At 36.4% G+C, this 18,648-nt stretch overlaps 1 protein-coding gene across 2 annotated transcripts in view; it reads left to right on the forward strand.

The window, feature by feature from the left end:
- LARP7 (La ribonucleoprotein 7, transcriptional regulator) overlaps window positions 1-18,648 on the forward strand; it is a 221,947-nt gene that overhangs the window by 1,709 nt on the left and 201,590 nt on the right. For both annotated transcript variants that reach the window (XR_011903410.1, XM_072335072.1), the window contains exons 2-11: window positions 2,413-2,621; window positions 4,093-4,193; window positions 4,308-4,391; window positions 7,198-7,362; window positions 7,979-8,087; window positions 9,621-9,995; window positions 10,802-10,937; window positions 13,577-13,734; window positions 14,526-14,644; window positions 17,132-17,291. Coding sequence is in view for 1 of the 2 variants with exons in the window: in XM_072335072.1 (XP_072191173.1) it covers window positions 2,413-2,621; window positions 4,093-4,193; window positions 4,308-4,391; window positions 7,198-7,362; window positions 7,979-8,087; window positions 9,621-9,995; window positions 10,802-10,937; window positions 13,577-13,734; window positions 14,526-14,644; window positions 17,132-17,291 (1,616 nt within the window). In the remaining variant the exon portion in view is untranslated. The remainder of the gene's footprint in view (window positions 1-2,412; window positions 2,622-4,092; window positions 4,194-4,307; window positions 4,392-7,197; window positions 7,363-7,978; window positions 8,088-9,620; window positions 9,996-10,801; window positions 10,938-13,576; window positions 13,735-14,525; window positions 14,645-17,131; window positions 17,292-18,648) is intronic.

The raw sequence follows: 18,648 nt of genomic DNA on the forward strand, positions 1-18,648 counted from the left end.
TTGTATTGTTTGTGGGATCAGTGCTTGCAGTTGTGAGAGCTGGCGAGGCGACACAAACGTGATCTGCCTTACACCTTGACACTGCAGCTTTTATTTCCGTGCTGAGATTTGCGAGATGAATTGCAAACTGAAAGAGTAACAGTGAAAAAGTGTCGTGAGTTAGTGATACGCTTTCCTATCAACAGAGTTTTCTTATATGCCGAGTTTCAATCTCAGTAAACTCTCAGGTGTATTCTACTACTGAAAGTAAGACTGCATACAGTTTCTAATAATAGATTCATAGCTGACATTTGTCCTGGCTCCCCTAAGCCATGTTTGCAGAGCTTTATTCTTAAAGCAGCGCCTTAAAGTGGGTATGGGAGCGGAACAGGAGCAAAACAGAACAGATTACAGCTTGTACCTGTTTGTGTTTCCCGAGTGACTAGAAATACATGAAATGCTTGAGATGGCTTTTTAAAATACAGCTTTGCCGTACATAAGTCATATTCGTTAAATGTTAGTGGGATCATAAAATACTGTTCAAGTAAAGAAAAGTGTCCTGTAATGGTGTCACTCACAGTAGCTTTCAGCTAAGTGGTATGTTGTGCTGATAATTAATGTAAGTTGCTGAAGGGTCCGAATATAGCTTGAACTTCAGTTGGGAGTTCTACCTGGCTTATCTTTTCAAGATAATTGCCCTTTCACTGTTTTGAGCGGTCAGCTCACAGCGGGGAGCGAAACTGATCTCCGGCTAAGGAGCCGCGATTTGCACAATAATTTGAAGAGCATTTCCATTGTTGCCCTGTTGCAGATATCAGCTTCCTCGCTGATGGCTGTACTTGTGTTTCCTTACGTTGCCGTACAGAGAGCTGAAAAGTCTTTCAAATGATGATTTCCATATTAATCACTTTATTTTTTGTGTTAATTTCAGTTCTAAAAGCTGTCTGTTTTTGTCGGTATTGCTTTGTTTGGCTTGAGTAAAGCGCTCTAGTGACTGGCATTTTTTCTACGATGACTGCATACCTCCAGCGAACTGAAACACCAGACAAAAAAGACCTGAATTGATCTATCTAGAAGTTTTGATATTTTTTTTTCAAAACAAAGCTGTAAATTCAAGTCACTTTGCTATAGTTTAGACCCTTTCTGTATGTCCTTGATTCCGAAGTTCCTACAGAACTTGGTTTGCCGTTAAAATCAGTGACTCTTGATGAAAGATCCCCAACCAAAGAAAGAAGTTTAAATGTAGCACTTACTGAATGGCACTTGGACTTACAAGAAGGATGGGAATTGTATTTCGTAGCAAAGATTAATAAGTGCTTCTCATTTGGAGATCTTACCGTATATTCCTGCAGTGAGCCCATCTGTAGCTGTGTCAATGTAACCTGTTTGCAAACTCCAGGTTTACAACATCTGCCTGCTGATTGTTGTCCTTTGCCTGTTCAGAAGTTGCTTAGATAACCTAGCTCTTTTTTTAATCCTACCTTGCTTTCTACATAAAAGGGTAGCTTTGCGTGTTTTTTCACCTTTATGGGGGGGGAGAGGGAGTCTTTCTAATGGTTTGTACTGGGACCATTGGGAAGGTATAAAAGTCAAGTGATTTCTGTCATTTTTCAACTTTAAAAAATGTATTTAGAATCATAGAATCATAGAATTATCCTGGTTGGAAAAGACCTCAGAGGTCATCAAGTCCAACCACAGCCTAACCATAGTACCCTAACTAACAACTCTCTGCTAAATCATATCTCTGAGCACCACATCCAAACGGCTCTTAAACACATCCAGGGATGGCGATTCAAACACCTCCTTGGTGAGTCTATTCCAGTGACATTTATTGGATATTTATATTTAAATATTTGTTGGAAGGTAAAGATCTACTTGGAGATGGATTTTGTAAACTCCCTTTAACAGGTTGTTTTCTTCTCTGCTAACAAGGAATTTGACTTATTGAAGGACATTTAATTACCTCCACAAGTACTTCAAATAATTCAGTAACATATTTGTTAATAGCCTTGCTTTTCTGACAGTGCATGTTTCCTTAGTAATCTAATGGGGAGAGCAGGCTGCTCATGAAGCATTCTGGATTAACAGGATAGCACAGATTTTCAATGGAAAGCCTGTGGTTTGGTACCAACCTATCTGCAGTGAATTGCTATGGCTAGAGGGCATTGCAAGGAGCTGTGAGACTTAGGTTTCAGCTTAGCCTTCACCTCACAGATTTTCTGCTACCTAAAGTTTCTCACCTTCTCTGTACTTGATAGTTTTCAACCCTACTCAGTATTGAATGGCACATGTTTTTGTAGGGCATGCATAAAGTTAAGCTCCTTTTCATGTGATAAAGTTTCTGAAAATTACTGCATGGGAGTGCATTGTTTGTTCCATACTGTAACAGTACTTTGATTTTCTCAAAGGTTATATTTAACTTTTGATTGGCAGAATGACGGGAATGGAGACTGAAGCTGCAAGAGACAAAGCCATGGAAGAGGAAAGCACTGAGCAGAAGAAAGAGAGGGAGAAAAAGAAGAGGTCAAGGGTTAAGCAGGTGCTTGCAGACATAGCTAAACAGGTGGATTTCTGGTTTGGCGATGTTAATCTCCACAAAGATAGATTTCTTCGAGAACAAATAGAGAAGTCCAGAGATGGATGTAAGTTTGTGTTAATGGCATGTCAGTAAACAGATATTATTTGAATTTTCTTCTTTGCTATATTGCAGGTGATGTTACAATTTATTTTTAGGTGCATGTTTGCTTGTCTGGAAGAAAGCAGTTGTATACTGAAAATCAACATTAGAGCTTGTTAATAGTTCTTTGAAACTGTATGTATCTTTTTTGCTTTCCTCTACTAGTAACTGTAGAAGTAAGTTAGAGGTATCTGCAATAGCTGTAGTGACTGTTTGAGAGACCTGAATTGACATTTTTATTAATTATTATTTTTAGTATAATCAGCAGCATAAGCAAACAAACATGGGTTATTTTCCATAGATGGTACAGCACTTGAATTGTAGGGTAGCTGTATACAGGTTTGAAAATGTCACTTCCTTTTGCAGTTTTATATTCTTTCTTCCTCTTGGACAGATTTGATATGTGAGAGATTGTGCATTTGCTTTTATTGGGGCTTTTATAGGTCTCTTTCCTGCTGGCCATTTTTCATGGTTCATTTGAATTCAGGTTAGGAGATAGAGCTTGATTTTGGAACTACTCAGCTCATCCTGAAGCAGAAGATAATTTACACATTAGCTGCACTAACAATTATGCTTTTTGCTTTAAGAATAGTAAATTTGTGGTTAAGATGATCTATCAGCATATTTGCTCAGTTATGTTACTCCAGATGGATTATATCAGTTGTGCTATATCTATAGAGACAGACAGTCCTTTTCCAGCAAAAGAAATAATGTATTTCAGATTCCATAAGTGTGTTCTTTGTTTTCTTAAGGATTCCATACTTGCTTGAAGTATAAATCATTAACCCATCTGTGTTGTGTGAGAAGTCTAATTTTCATATCACTTGTTGGAGTTCTCAATTGCATTGAACTTCCAAGTCATTTTTTAAAGAGTGTATAGAAGAAAATTCTTTACATTTTCTGTTGGTATTAAAGTTTGGATGTCTTGAACAGTTTTTTAACGTAAGACTAGTACTGCATAATTTTCAGTTCAGATATTAGCAGCATGACTCATCTCAGCTAAAGTAAAAGCAGGGGCTCTTTTGTGTTGGAAAGGCTAGGTTAAACACTCAGTTGAGTCCTTGAAGGAGAAACATGTTTTCACTGCAAATTATTTCTGTACTGTAAAAGTACATCACAAAGGCTTTTTCTTCCTTTCTTTTCAAGGACAATTATCTTTTGGAAGGTAAAAGGGAAGATAGCAATTCCTTTGATAGATTAGCACGAAACGTTAAATATAGGTTTCCTTGAAACCTGAATTGTGATGGTGACAACTTTCTGCAAATCCTCATCAGTCTGCAGTGTGGGATTGCGTGCTGTAGTAATGACTGGCACGTTCTTTGCGTGGGAATTCTAGCTCATTCTTGATGTTTGTTTTATTACACACAAGTAGGGCTTTCTAAATTGCATTGATTTCATCGTGTGCTCCTTTTATATTTTTCATTTTTCCTTCTCAGATGTTGACATATCACTGCTTGTTTCTTTCAACAAAATGAAAAAATTGACTACTGATGGAAAATTGATAGCACGAGCAGTTAAAAGTTCGTCTGTTGTAGAGGTGGGTGTTTAATATTTCACTCTTTCGTGTTTGCTGCAATTGGTTTAGTAGTTATAGTGGAACTGAAGTAGTCAGTCCTACAGAAAATGCTTTTTTTTTCTGGTTAAATTCTAGTTGGATTTAGAAGGAACTAGGATTAGAAGACGCCAGCCACTGGGTGAGCAACCAAAGGATGTGGATAGTCGTACAGTCTATGTGGTAAGTTTGTACCTGTTTTGTAAGCTTCGTGTCTCACAGAATACTTTATTTCCAGCTGTTACAAATACTTTAAACTTATATTCTTGCTGCAAAAAACACTGTACATTTTTTTAAGCTGTAATATGATTGCAAATAATTATAGTAATAAGAATGGCACATACAACAAAGCAGACGCATAATTTTACTACAGTTAGAAGTTGGATTTTCTTTGACAAGGTCATTTATTTAGTACCAGGAAACATAGGATTTTTTTCTCAGAAAAAAAAAAAAAGACAGTGCAAATGGAGAGAGATGCACTATAGATGTACTGAACTTGTAATGATGAGGCTTAGATTAGGCTTAATAAGTACTTTCAATGCAATAAAAAATTGCTTTGGGAATACCTGTGCATTTATATTTTTGTTAGCACAGAGAGGGCAGGGGCTGGCTACTACTGCTTGTGCAGAGTAAAGGAAGTAAAGAGAAAGTAGCTGATCACAGCCAGAGACCAGGGCAAGAAAGGAATAGGTTTAGTGTCGTATGCAGTCTTCTAGCACTGTCTTGATTTAAAATGCTGAGCGAAGAGCTGTTTCACATCCTAGCATGGAAATGGTGTATTTTCATCCATATCTTAATTATTTCCCTGGGCTTTTCTGATTAATGTTGCTAGAGGAGTAACAGTGGTACCAGTAAGTATTTATGAAGTACATTAACATAGTCAAATCTTTATAGTAGTAGGTTTGTCAAACAGCAAGTGCAGAAGGCTTTTTTGTTATGCTTAGCATTCTTTTAGTTGCAGGATTTACTTAAGTGAGCTAATCTTATATTAAGGTTGCTTTTTAAAATATTCCTACTAGCATAATGTGGCAACCTTACTAGTTAAATGATTCGCTAACAAATGAAAATAGCTTATGCCGCTTCTCAATATGGAATTTTTGATCTCAGAGTAGGTCTACTAGTATTGTGTTGTTGAGCCACTTATGCTGGAAAGTGGAAAGAGAGCTGATGGTTGTGCTGTCACTTATTTAAACATCTTGTGCATTTTTAATAGAATTGAACCGAATATGAAGGCCTTCAAGAGATCTTTTTGTGGCTATTGCAATTCAGGTTTATTCCCATAGCTGTTAGCAGCTAGGTCATCCTGCAGTTAGTAATTTGAAGCAGGTGCTAAGCTTCCTGTATTGAAGATGAGTAATAATCATGTCCAAAATGCCAGCCCATCTTGGTAAATAGAAATTGGCTTACTCTGATCACTGAGTACTTTAACAAAAAGCCAGAAAAGCTTGCCACTTGTTTGAAGCGCTTTCTGCCAGTCATGGTATTTCTGTGGTGTGATGACAGGAACTTCTCAGATGTTTCTTCTGCATCATTTTTGAGAGAAAATATTTCAATGTATTGAGTGATATAACCTAACTACATAGTTAATTGGGTTTTCTTTAATATTAACTTTTTCTGTAAAACCAAAATAGGTGATTTGGGTTTTGTAATTTAGTTAATTCATAAAAAAATCTTATTTGGAGAATGTGTAGCAATTCAGTATCCTCTCTTTACCACCCAAAAAGGTACAGAGTTATTTTGTTGTTGGTTGGTTGGTTTGGTGGGGTTTTGTTGTGTTTGTGTTTTTTGTTTTGTTTTTTTGGAAAGGGGAAGAGGGATACTGTTTGTTTAATCACATTTTAGAAGCCTGTTGTGTCAGATACCCACCCTTTATTTTATTATTACTAGGCTGTTGAGCCATGTCACTTAACTCATTAAGCCATGAGGGGGAGCAGTGATCCTTTAAGAAACAGTAACTTCATTTGTTTGCATTTTCAAGAATTTTTATTTATTTGAAGACTTTTCATTGAATTTCTTTGAAATGAGAAATTGTACTCATCTCATATGCCTCCTACCTTGAAAAATATGAAAAGCTTGAGATGAGTACAATACAGAAATAACATATTTAAAGTATATAAAAAATAAAGGAAGTCACTATCATAAGATGATTACAAAGAAATATAACATTTCAGTATTATACCAAAACCATCATGATTTTTTTTTTTTTCTCAAACAGGCAAAGTTCATGCGATGCATTTTCTACAGAAATAGAATAATAAAATTTCTTAGAGAAAAGAGCTTTTAGTGCAGTAACTTGTCATGGGAAAAAAAAGAGATTGAAGGATTGGTTACTTTATTTAGGCATGTATCTGAGAGTATTGATTTTAAATTGTGTTCAACTGAGTCTCTTCTAGGAAGTGATACAACAGAATGTTTCTTTGATAAGGGAAGGAAAATTGTTAAGAACTGAGGCATTGTGTGTGCATGTTCCTAAAATGTGTTGCTGTATTAAAAAGCAGGTAGAGCTAAAACCCATTTGAGGAGTACCTCTTTAGTGACCTGCAAGAATTAAATTGTGTGACACCTGAGTTCTCAACAATACGAAACAAATGAATAAACACAATCCTCGTGCTCTATGCTGATGAGTTTGAGGCAATGCAGTTATGCTTACTCTGATCTTAATTGGACAGAGATGGTTTATCTTCGAACAAGGCAGTGACCTGTAAAGCCTTGGTATTTCTGTCAAGGGAAGAAGATGAGCCTGTTTAATTCAATCCAAATTATTTGTTAAGATTAGGTGAATGGATAGAGATCTATTTTCAGATCATTGTCTTTACCGTCTGAATGTTATGACCTCCTGACAAGAATATTTACTGAAATAAAGTATTTTTTTAATGTTACATCAAACATGTTTTTTTGTGAAGAATTCTAATTAGGTGTAGCAAACCATCTGATAAAATGATGGTACAATGATAATCTGAGAAAACAAGATTTCTTTTTGTTTTTATAGGAGCTTCTTCCCAAAAATGTCAATCACAGTTGGATTGAGAGGGTGTTTGGGAAGTGTGGCAATGTAGTTTATGTCAGCATACCGCGGTACAAATCTACTGGTGATCCAAAGGGATTTGCTTTTGTTGAATTTGAAACTAAAGAGCAAGCAGAAAAAGCTATCGAGGTGAGTAATGGCGTCTCTCATCTGTCAAAATTCTTCCTTTTTGTGCGTCAGTGATATGGACATAGCTTTCACGTACAGAAATTCCTGAAATATCATAACTGAAATCCTGGGCTAATAGGAGTTATGTCCTGATCTCTTCCTCTCAGAATTGCAATCGATCACAGAAATCTTTAAGTGTAAATTCTGTTATTTGGAGATTTAATAGAGTCAAGGCACAGGGACGGGGGGGGAGGGTTAAGTGTTGAACTAATTTTATTGGTTAGCAATGGCATATTTTACAGAATTAGAGATCTCCATAATAGTAGAATGGCTTACTAAATTTCTTGACATAAGCGTAGTTGCACCAGGCTAACTGGCTGAAAATATGCATTTGAAACTTTAAAAGCATGTATTGTATCATAGGGGTGATAGAGGCACAAATATGTCACACTAGTGATGTGAAATAAGCTCTGAACTTCTCTAAAGTCATTGAGGGCTTTGTTTTTCTTGAATGAACGTTGTTCTGCTGGTTTTAACTTGAGTGGGGATTCCTTGCTTTAAAAAAAAAAGAAAAAGAAAAAGAAAAAAAAAAGTGGATTTTTAAAAATTAATTGGTGGATTTTGTTTTGTTTTGAAGTTTTTAAATAATCCTCCAGAAGAAGCGCCGCGGAAACCTGGGATTTTCCCCAAAACAGTAAAGAATAAGCCTGTCCCTGCACTGAATACAAGTAACAGCAGTGTAGTGGGTAAGTGTTAAGTAAGTAGTAGGATCAAGACTAAATGTTTTGTTTCAGCCTCTGAGGAGTTTTGAACTGATTGCTGTTGTTATAATCTAATCTCTCACTTCTTAGCCTTGAAGAAACAAATATGCTTGTTTTAGTGCTGCTGCCAACATAGGCTTGAAATGGAATTGTAAAATTCAAATGTAGGAGAATTCTGCTTTTTTGTTTTCCTGCTTGATAAGGAGCTCAGTATCTTTTTTCCCCTCTTGTCGGCTGCCATCATTAGTTGTTATGCCAGAACAGCTTTCAGACTATAGAAGTATTATCTAAGCCCTTAGCACTAGCAAAAGGCAAATTGGAGATACTGTGTTAGTAATATTTAGTATTGAAAAGAAAGGTACAGATGCAAGAGGAAGATTATTTTTGAACTTTAGTGCCATTAAATAAGCTTGTGATCATCTGCCATCAAAGCAAACCTTGTGCTATTTTTCATTCCCTTACTGAGAATTTCAGTGAAGAACTTTGAAAACTGCTATTATAATTGAAAACTGTTTTTATAATAATTTTCCTCTTTGAAACTCTTGAGCAGAGCAGTCTATAGCGGAATGAACTTTTTGCAGCTAATTTAATAATTCACTTCACGTGATCTATAGATGCTCACATAAATCTTGAGGATACTACTAAGAAGAATTGTGAACTCAGTGTTAAGTATGTTTCCAATAATAAATAGCTACTGTAATTTATGAAGCTGCTTAATAGGGTCGTATTCTGATTCTGATTCACTGAATCATTTTTCCTTTTGTTTCCTAGATTTCAGGGAACTTCCTACGTTTTTCTCAAGGCTATTGATGTGTCATTTTCCTCATTATTGTCACTGATTATTTGTGATACTATTAGGGCAGATAGGACTGAAAATATCAAAGAAAAAAAATGCCTTTTAAATTAAATACAATTTCAGGGATTGGAAGGGACACTGAAAGATCATCTAGTCTAGTCCCCATGCTAGAGGAGGAACACCTACATCAGGTCACGCAGGAACAATCTTTAAACCCCTCTAAAGGATGTTCATAATGCTCCGTACTGCATCCTACCCACAACAGTTTTGAAGCAAATATTGTGAACAAAATGCATTTTTTTCCTACAGTTTAAGTTAGCATTCTTTAATGGGCAGCTAGTTTTATAAGGTCACTTTGTTGAGTAAATCCTTTTTCTGGGAATATAAATCAGCAGTGTCTTTTTATGTTTGTCTTTGGCTGGCCTAGAAGCTCCTTTCTTCTTAATTTGAAAACAGGTATTTTGGGGAAACCTGTAGTCAAACTGCACGTGTCACAAGAGTTTTTCCCATTTTGTAACATCCTGTGTTCTTTTCAGTTTTTGTTTTGTAATTCTGCTTAGAATGCCTGGGAGGAGCTCTGGGACAGTGTACTGCATCTTAACTGTATAGCTAGAGATGATAGAAGCACACCTATTTAACATCTCAGAGTAGCATCAGCAGTGGTATAACTACTAACCCAGCTGTAGTCATCATTAGTAATTGTAACTTTTTTTCTTACATAGAGGAGAAGAAAAAGAAGAAAAAAAAGAAATCCAAAATTAAGAAAGAAGGCAATGTACAGGCAGCTGTAGAGGCAAAGGAAACTAATGTGAACACTACAACAGAGCAAGCACCCAAGTCAAAAAGACACAGGACTTCATCAGAATGTTCAGAAATGGGGGGAACTGAGCTTCACAGGCAGCTCTCAAAAAGAGAGAAAAGAAAATGGGACAGATCAGAAAGCTCAGAAGTACCCATGGAAAGCAGGCCAGGAAAGAGAAAAAGAAGTAGCTCTGGAGATGGTGAGACATCAGTTGCAAAAGTCAAGAAAACGATTCAGAAGGATGAAGTTCATCCTGTAAAAGAGGAAACAACAGAAGCTCCAAAAGATTCTAATGGTAGGGTTCACCGCTTTTCTTTTTTATTCTGTCATTTATGTAACGAGTAGTTGAAAGGCATCTGTTAAAGATGAATGATAGGCGCTTGGGAATGAGGGGAAGGTTTAGGACAGGCAAATTACTAACCTTGTGGATGGAAGGCAGCTTTTTGCTGCAGTGTAATCTGTGTAATACAAATGTGTTAAGAAAACAACCCTTGAAGGGCTAGTAAGTTTATCAAATTAAAGATTGGTAACATTCAAACTGGTAAGATTGCTCTGCCTGAGTCAGTAGGTAGAAATTGGTGTAGTGAAGAGAGAACAAGGTCAGTTTATGAATATCTGGGATTTTCTGCTGTTGAAATTTAACCTTTCAAGGAGTCATTTCAAGGAGATAACCTACAGGGAGGATAGGGAAGATCTTTAACACTGAAGCAGGTAAATCTCATCAGAAATAGAAATGGTTGAAGAAGTTCACTATTCACTGAAGATAAAAGTATGGATTAAAGAGACAAATGGTGGTGATAGTATTAATAATCTAGATAGATTAGGTTAAAAAATACAAAAGGAAACTGATGGTCCCAGTTTCATAGAAGAGATAAGGAAAATGGTAGTGGAGAATGGGATTCAAAGCTGCCTTGCAGTGGCATTTGTGTGTGCAAGAGGAATTCAGTAGAGATCCAAGCTAGGCAAGTGGACTAGGAGTAAGTCGTAATTTTTTTAATGGCGGCTGAGTGTAGTAAAATGTTGGGGGAAGGAAACTGCAGTTGTCTGCTTTAGCTATTTGTTTTGCCTCTATACCAGTTTTCTTTTGGGTTTTTAATTTAGAAGTTCCTGTGGAAGACGATAAAGATGGTGATAAAAAAGACACATCCCTTTCAAAATCTAAAAGAAAGCACAAGAAAAAACACAAAGAGAGACACAAGATGGGTGAAGAAGTTATTCCACTCAGAGTACTCTCAAAGTAAGTTTAATATGTAGCTTACTACCAATGTCTTTTTGATTATGAGCAGGCAGTTTGTGATGGTGTAATGCTAGCCCAAGCCTGAGTTTCACTCGCTGCTTGGGCTTCCTTTGGTTTTAAACCCCTTCCCAGTGTTGAAACTTGCAGGTTAAAATTATGCCTCCTATTTTATGTTTAGCTGTATGCATTTGGTTGAGTCTTGGCCCTAGAAGTTTTGTGGTAGGGGTAAGTAGCCTTTTTGCCCAGTAAATGTGTTTGGGAGTACAATGCCATGAGCAGTTTCTGAATTGGTTTAAAAAAAAAAAAGCAGTTTCACATGTTTTATTGAATGCCAACACACATTTTATATAAGTAATCTGTATATACAACAGCTTGTGCAAGAGTTTTTTATACAAGGTTTATACTCTCAGAGTATAAAGAGTTCAGATAATGCTTGTGGATTAAGAACTTAAGTGTGCAATTCAAGTGTGCATTTCTTACAGTCCATCACCATTGCTAAAGTGCAATTCCAATTTTTATACCACAGAGTTGCATATTAGCAACAGTATTAGCCTGTAGTTGAGAAGTGGGAATGCCAGAATTCTAAATCCGTTGGGTTTCAGGAGACACCACAACTAAAACATGGAAGCACTTACTTTTTCAGGTGTCCAGCAAGTACCTCCATGTTAAAGTAGAGGGGGTCCTTGCTGTCCGATTACCAGCTCTGCATACAAGACTATGTGCAGTGCAAATACAGAAACAGGATGCAAAGTAATCTTGTCTATAGAGATGTTGTGGTAGAAACATTATGAAGCCCCACACTCCCTCCTCCATAATACAGAAACAAAAAAGAATGTTCAAGATCCATAAAGAAATTGTTCTTCTGCTCCAGTTTCCAGTTGAGAAGAAAGATTCACCATCACTAAAACATGGAAGCACTTTCTTTTTAGAACAAAGCAAGCACGTCCACATTTAAGTTGTGGGAAACCTTAAGTAGAGAGACTGAATTTCTTTCTGTAAAACAAACTGCAACAATTACTGTAACAATACAATTAAAAACCATGCAAGTAAATGATAGTTTAAAAAGCCGACATTGGTTATTTCAGCGCTGGGTGCATGCTAGGTGGGGATCTCCATGCACCCAGCACTGCAATAAACCATGTCAGCGCTGCGTTGCAATGCTGTTCTTTCTCCGCTTAGAAAAATGACATTAGGATCCACCACCACTGAAACATGGAAGCACTTACTTTTGTTAGGCAGCAGGTACCTCCATGTTAAAGCGGAGGAAGTCCTTTAAAAAATTCTTCTGAACCTACAGACCATAAACTGTCTTGGTTGGCGTCCTTGTCTGCTTTCGGCCAAAAGTGCTGTAGTCTTTCGGCCAAAAGTGCTGTAGTCAAGTAATCTTGTGGGGAGAAAAATCTTGACCAAAATAAGAACGAAGTCGTAGACAGCATTTCAGGATTGAGAACAGGATTCACCTCTACTAAAACATGGAAGCACTTACTTTTGTAAAATCACAGAAAGCACCTCCATGTTAAAGTAAAAGGGGTCCACACCAAAAAAAAAGTAATCAGCGGCGCTTGTCTTCTTCCACCAGGATCCTGAGGATAGTGCAGATATAAAGAAATAAGTTTAAGTTGAAGCGAAGCAAAAAAAAATCCTTAAAGAGGATAAGCATTGTAAATACTTGCCTGCTTCATTCCCCACAGTCTCCTCTTCTTTGGAGACAAGCTGACAAGTCACTCCTTGTGCTTGTATTTATACCATACCTTGCCATGGAATGGTGTTGCCTTTTTATCTCAACGAATCATTACGTGGGTCTTTTGTTATTTTAATGTCTTTGCTCTGTTGAGAATGTATGATCCTGGGTGAGTCTGGATGCTTTTTTTGAAGTATACAGTTGTCAGTGTTAACAGCTAAAACCATTACCACAAGATATCCTCCTCTTTAAAAATCCTCTATCAGCTTGTTTGATAGTACAGATTAGGGTAACAATGAGTCGTTCTCACAGTGGCACTATAGGCATTGTGTTTCTGTGGAGCAAAGCTCTAGCTGTTTGCAGAAACATCTCCATGTTAAATGTATGTAAATATATAAATTGCTTCCATGTGGTGGTATTTTTTAAGCAGAGTGCATTTGAATAGTGAGGAATGTTCTTATCTCAGTAGGTTTTTGGAGAGTTTAACCAGTTGTTGATTTTCGATCAATGATTTTTCTAGAAAGTAAATGACTTATTCTTAATATAGTGACACAGAAGTGGTTTCACTGAACTAATTCGGTGAATTCAGAGTTCACTGTCTCTGAATTAACTCTGAATATAGAGCCTGTGAGCTCTGTAGTTCCAGTAGAATAGTTTACCGCTGTTCTAAATGTTTTCTGAACGTGTAATGAATTTGAGTCGCTCTACAGCTGAGGTTATTCTTGTTTTAACTTGCTTGAAATACTAAAAGCTAAAGCAAAATTAAAAATGCAGATATTGACCAAGGTAAAAATGAGCAAACTGTGAGGAGACTTCTAATAAGAAAGATCTACATCACTTGCTAAGCTTAGTTTCAGCCATCATAGACAGATTTGTCTGAGTTTCTAATTGTTTCTTCTTATTATTATTATTTCTGTGTTTACAACTGGTATACCTCTCCTGTGTTGCCACTTTACAGGACTGAATGGATGGACTTGAAGCAAGAATATTTGGCTCTCCAAAAAGCCAGCATGGCCTCCTTAAAGAAAACAATGTCCCAAATCAAACCTGAGCCAGTGGGAGAAATGGAAACAAATAACTGTGCACCGAAAAATCTTCAGTCTAAAAATGGCAAATGTAACTGTTTTTCATTTTCTTTTTATATGGTTCAAGAATGCTTAAGTCACTAGTCCTCCAGAAACATAGAAAAATAAAACTTATTTTCCTATAATGCAGATGTTTTCCTTGAATGCCAAGCTTCTCATTTGAATTGGTTTAGGACTAAGGAATTTTATAAGCAAACAAGTGGTGCAAGAACAGTCCAGTTCTGCTTATTAAACAAAGATTTTTCTTTTTTAGGTAATTGTAATTTTAAAAGCCATGGAGAAATAAATCAAGAATGAGTTTTTTGATGTTGGCCTGTGTTGTTTAACCATCCCTTCTGAGGGTTACAAAACTGTTAATCTGAGGCATTCAGAAATGCCTTATAATGGGGTTTGATCAGGTTTATAGCTAGAAGTTAAGCTGCATGCTCTTGGTTCTAGTTGTATAGTTTTCTGAAATTGGGTTGTTTGCTCCCCTTCCCCCTCTCAGGATCCTCTTTCTTTTCCCATTTAGTGAATTGAATTGAATTCAATCGAAATTGAATTGAACTTCGATAACAGACATGTCACTTATTTTAAATCACAACAGATTCAGGATTTGATTATTAACTGTGATGAATAGAATAAAAAATATTCTTGGGTGCTTGTGGAGCTACAGGTTTTTTTCTTAAATGTTATTACTTTAGTAAAGGATCTGGGTCCACGATTTTAAAATATGTTCTTTTTTCATTTCTGTGTACATCACGTTGCTTCTGTGCTTTTGTAGAGCCTTTGGCTTGCCAAACTGATAAATGTGAAATTCTTCTCTCCTTTCAAATCGATCAGCCGCCGGTGGAGATGGTGCCCCTCCTGTCAAGGCTAACACAATGGGGCCCCAGTTTGTGAGTGGAGTAATTGTGAAGATCATTAGCACTGAGCCCCTGCCGGGCAGGAAGCAGATCAAGGTAATGCCTTTGTAACCTCAGGGTAGCTGTTAGCCTTTCCTCTTACAGTGCCCCCCAAATGTTTGAATATGGAATACGATTTAAACAAGTTTTAATGATATTTTTTTGTTTGTTTGTTTGATTACCTGTAGCTGCGTTCAGGTTCCTCTCTAGTACCTGTTAATGGAGGATTTTTAGGATGCCAAAATAGGGTGAAGAGAATGTTTCAAACAAAATGCAGCCTTTTGAGTGCTTCAACCAAGTGTGAAAATAATGGCAGAAATAAATAATGCTCTGGAGGATGAGTAGTTGTCACCTCTACCTCCAGCCCTTCTTGTTCTGTCTTTTCATTTGCTGTGTGAAAAATGTGGTTAATATTATACTGCTAAGAGTAAATCACTGTTAAGACCAATCTTCCATTTCAGGAAGAGGAACTTGATGTTGGTGGGTGCACCCTTTTCTGTATGTAATTGTGCCACTAGTTTTGGTACAAATCAAATTAAGGAATCCATAGTGGTAAATTGTTTTTGTTTTGGTATGTGTTGGTTTGTTGTTTTGGTTTTGTTTTGTTTGTTTGTTTTTAACAACAGGAATATGGGGTTAAGAAAATGTATTTTGTATGAGAAAGTAGTCTTTTGGTTTTAACTCATGTTGGAATAAATGTGCAGACCACGTATAGTGGGAATGGATCTAAACACAAGTTCTGAGGTATCTTACCATACTACTTAGATATCTAGGAGTACTTTGAAACTGCTTTCTACTTGCAAGTGTGTGAAGTTGAGTGTATGCATAAATACTAGCAAGGTTTGAAGGGTATTTTTCACTGAAAAGGAATTGATAATACATGAGGTTTCACCTTAATCAGTCTTATCTGCCTTGGTATTTGTAGGCAGTGTCTGAGTGCTGGAGGCACCGAGAGAATGTGATAGTTGTCACTGTAATGTTTAAGGCCAGTTCAGTTTGACTGCAAAATACATTTTACAGAGTTAAGTTTGTGTTGCCACATAACACTATGCACAGGTTGAGCAGAGCTTATTTTCAGCTACTGCTGAAATCATAAACTTCGAGTCTGGTATTTCCAGATAAAACAAATTTAGTTATTTTCTTTAGTTTAAGAGGAACATTTCAGGGAAATGAAAGTAAAGACATAATAAGATTGGCGTGGCCTTTATTCTTGTTAATAATTGTTGTGGTTTCCAAAATAAGGCAAAATATTATAGAAAATGTCTCCAAACAAATGAGGAAAGATTTTTAGGAAGAAATACAGTTGTAAAATACATCTGTAGTTGGAATAAACAACAATCCTTGGGATGTTCCAGCTGTTTCTCAGTTTGGCAGAGGAAAGTGCAAACTATACTTGATGTTCCCTGGCTGACTTGTGGCTATACTATTTGCTTCTATGAAATGTGTAACGCTTCAGCAAAAGTCTTTACTTTGTCCGTCCACCAGGTCTGTCATATCTACAGCACTGCTGCCACCAGACAATGCATTTAGGTTTCTCTTAGTAAATATCCAGTATTTCTTCTTGTATGACATGCACAGGGAACTTCTACATACCTGAAAGATCTTTTCAGAGCAATTCTAATGTTATTTTGATATTTTAGTTTTTTTGCTGTGCTTCTTCCATTTGCTCCCCTGTTTCTCAGAGGTACTTGCAAATTACAGTGTGTTGTGTGAGTCTTAGATTAAAAAAAAGAAAACAAAAAACAAAAAATAATGACTTTGGGTTATCAGAATTAACAGTAGGTTTGATTCCCAAAGGATCCCAACAATTTTGGACCTTAATTTTGTTTTGCTTAAGGTTGTGCTTTGTAGTGGATGGGGTTAAAAGCAAGTAATTCTTGAACAGTAGAAGCTTGAGCTGCCTGCTGTGAACAAAATGGACTAGGAATGTGTGCTTTTAGTTAATTTCCCTAACAGCAGGTATTACAAGTGAAGTACTTCATCTGAAGGAGCATGTGTGACTCTTCCTCCTTCAGCTATTAGTGAAAATTTTCAGGCAGAGATCACTTCATAAAGATAGGAAGGACTGTTTTGTTTTCTTTTTTTACTTTACTGCCTTGAAGGAGCTTGTGTGTGTGGATTTCATATGTAGGAAGACGCTGAATATTTTTCTGTTGGAATGACACTTTTCAGTGTTACAGCGCGCTTTATTTTCTATTGAAGGAATGTTAGTACAGATATAGTTATTGTCCATTTTGTTTCAATACTAGTGTTCCATTAGTCAAAATTGTTGTTAGGAAAAAAAAATACCTGTAGGAATTACTGCTTACAATAGTTCTTGGGAGCACAGTGAGAGGTTAATAGCTGTCGTAAAGTTATGGGCTCATCTTATGAAAATATATTGACTCAAAGCTATTAGACAAGTGATTTTTTTCATTACAAAAATCGTTACTTCTTTCTACTTCATAACCTTTTATGACAATATGAGTGATGTTCTACAAATTGTGTGGTCAAAATAACCACTCTTCTGTACTCTGAAGTCTGTGTTCTCACACACCCTGATAGGATGCTTTGGCAATGCTGGCTGATGTTGCTTATGTTGACATGCTAGAAGGAGACACAGAATGCCATGTCCGTTTTAATACTCCTGAGGATGCGCAGACGGTCATGAAATCTCACAAAGACCTACAGATAAAAAACAACTGGAAATATGAAATTCTCACTGGTAAGTCTTGGTGCTTATTTGTTGTTTTGTGTGGTATTTTTGTTTGTTATCAGTTTTTTTATTAGTGGAAGGAGACAAATGTATATATTTTACAGCTACAGTGGCTGACTATAGGTCATATCCTTTATGTATATCATGTAGTATTGTGATAGCTTTATGGATAAAATTTTAAGTGTCTTTGTAGCTGTTGGACAGGCTTTTTATTATTATATATTGGATATTTATTTCCTATAAATATTAACTTAAATATTAACTTTCGACTGTAATGGAATTAGTAAAATAGTGAGTGGTGTTAAGAGTGAAAATAGGTGGTGTATAGAGTGAAATAATTGCGTTACTTGCTCTGATCAATTTAATTCTCTTCTTTTGAGATTGGGTTCATCACTCCTCTAGATAGAGACTATAGAACTTAAAGCACATTTTGGCCTTAGGATTATAACTTTCTGATAACTGGCAAGAATTTAAAATGAAAGATCCTAAACTCTCTGCAAGGTTATGCTTTAACACCTGCTTTCCAATTAATCTTTTTCTTTAGGAGGTTGAATAACTTATGCCAGTGTTATGCTTTTTTAAAAATACATTTACACTAAAAAAGGAGACTTGTTGTAACATATTCTTTGTCCTGTAATTACTCTGGTATTCTAAATTCTTGTTTTAGATTGAAATGTTTTTCTGTGTGCAGAAAAACATCTTCATCTACGTGAGGAGCAGGTGAAAGGAATGGGGAGTTGAGAGTTGTCTCAAACTTCTTTACTAAATTCATACTTCTTAATTCTAAACATTAAACATCTTAAATAAAACAAAAGAAACAAATGATGAGCCTTACAGATGAGATTATCTTGTCTACGTGTTTAAATGTCAGTGTATGCCTGCATAGAGCCTTATGGGGTCCAGTTCCATGCGTGCATAGATGTAAACCCACGTAAAGGACAATTAGGGATTAAAGAAGGAGTAACTGCAATGAAAGCATTAACCTTATTGATACTATCACAGTTAAAGCTTAGGCTTGGTGAATGCTGCTAATGTCGTGCTGAGGTTATTTGTCCTCCAGAGTTTTACGTTCCAGAAATAAAGAAATAAACAAAAACAAAATATCAGAATCTATGATTTTGTGTGGGTTTCATTTTCCTTACATGAAAGAGCAGAGCGGTAGATTGGGAGTGGGTAAATACTACATTGTAGGATCGTTCCATTCGTAGTTTTAATTTTTTTTCCCCCAAACTGGTTCATTGAAATGAGAATGGAAAGGCTTTTGAGGCATGCAAAAGGCTGAGTAAGAACTTCAGCTTCAGTGTAAAGTTGAAGATGATGAATAACAATAGGGAATCTTTAATGCTCCCTGCTACTTCAGGGGCAG

This window comes from Excalfactoria chinensis, chromosome 4 (genome assembly GCF_039878825.1).
Source record: "Excalfactoria chinensis isolate bCotChi1 chromosome 4, bCotChi1.hap2, whole genome shotgun sequence".
NCBI lineage: Eukaryota > Metazoa > Chordata > Aves > Galliformes > Phasianidae > Excalfactoria > Excalfactoria chinensis.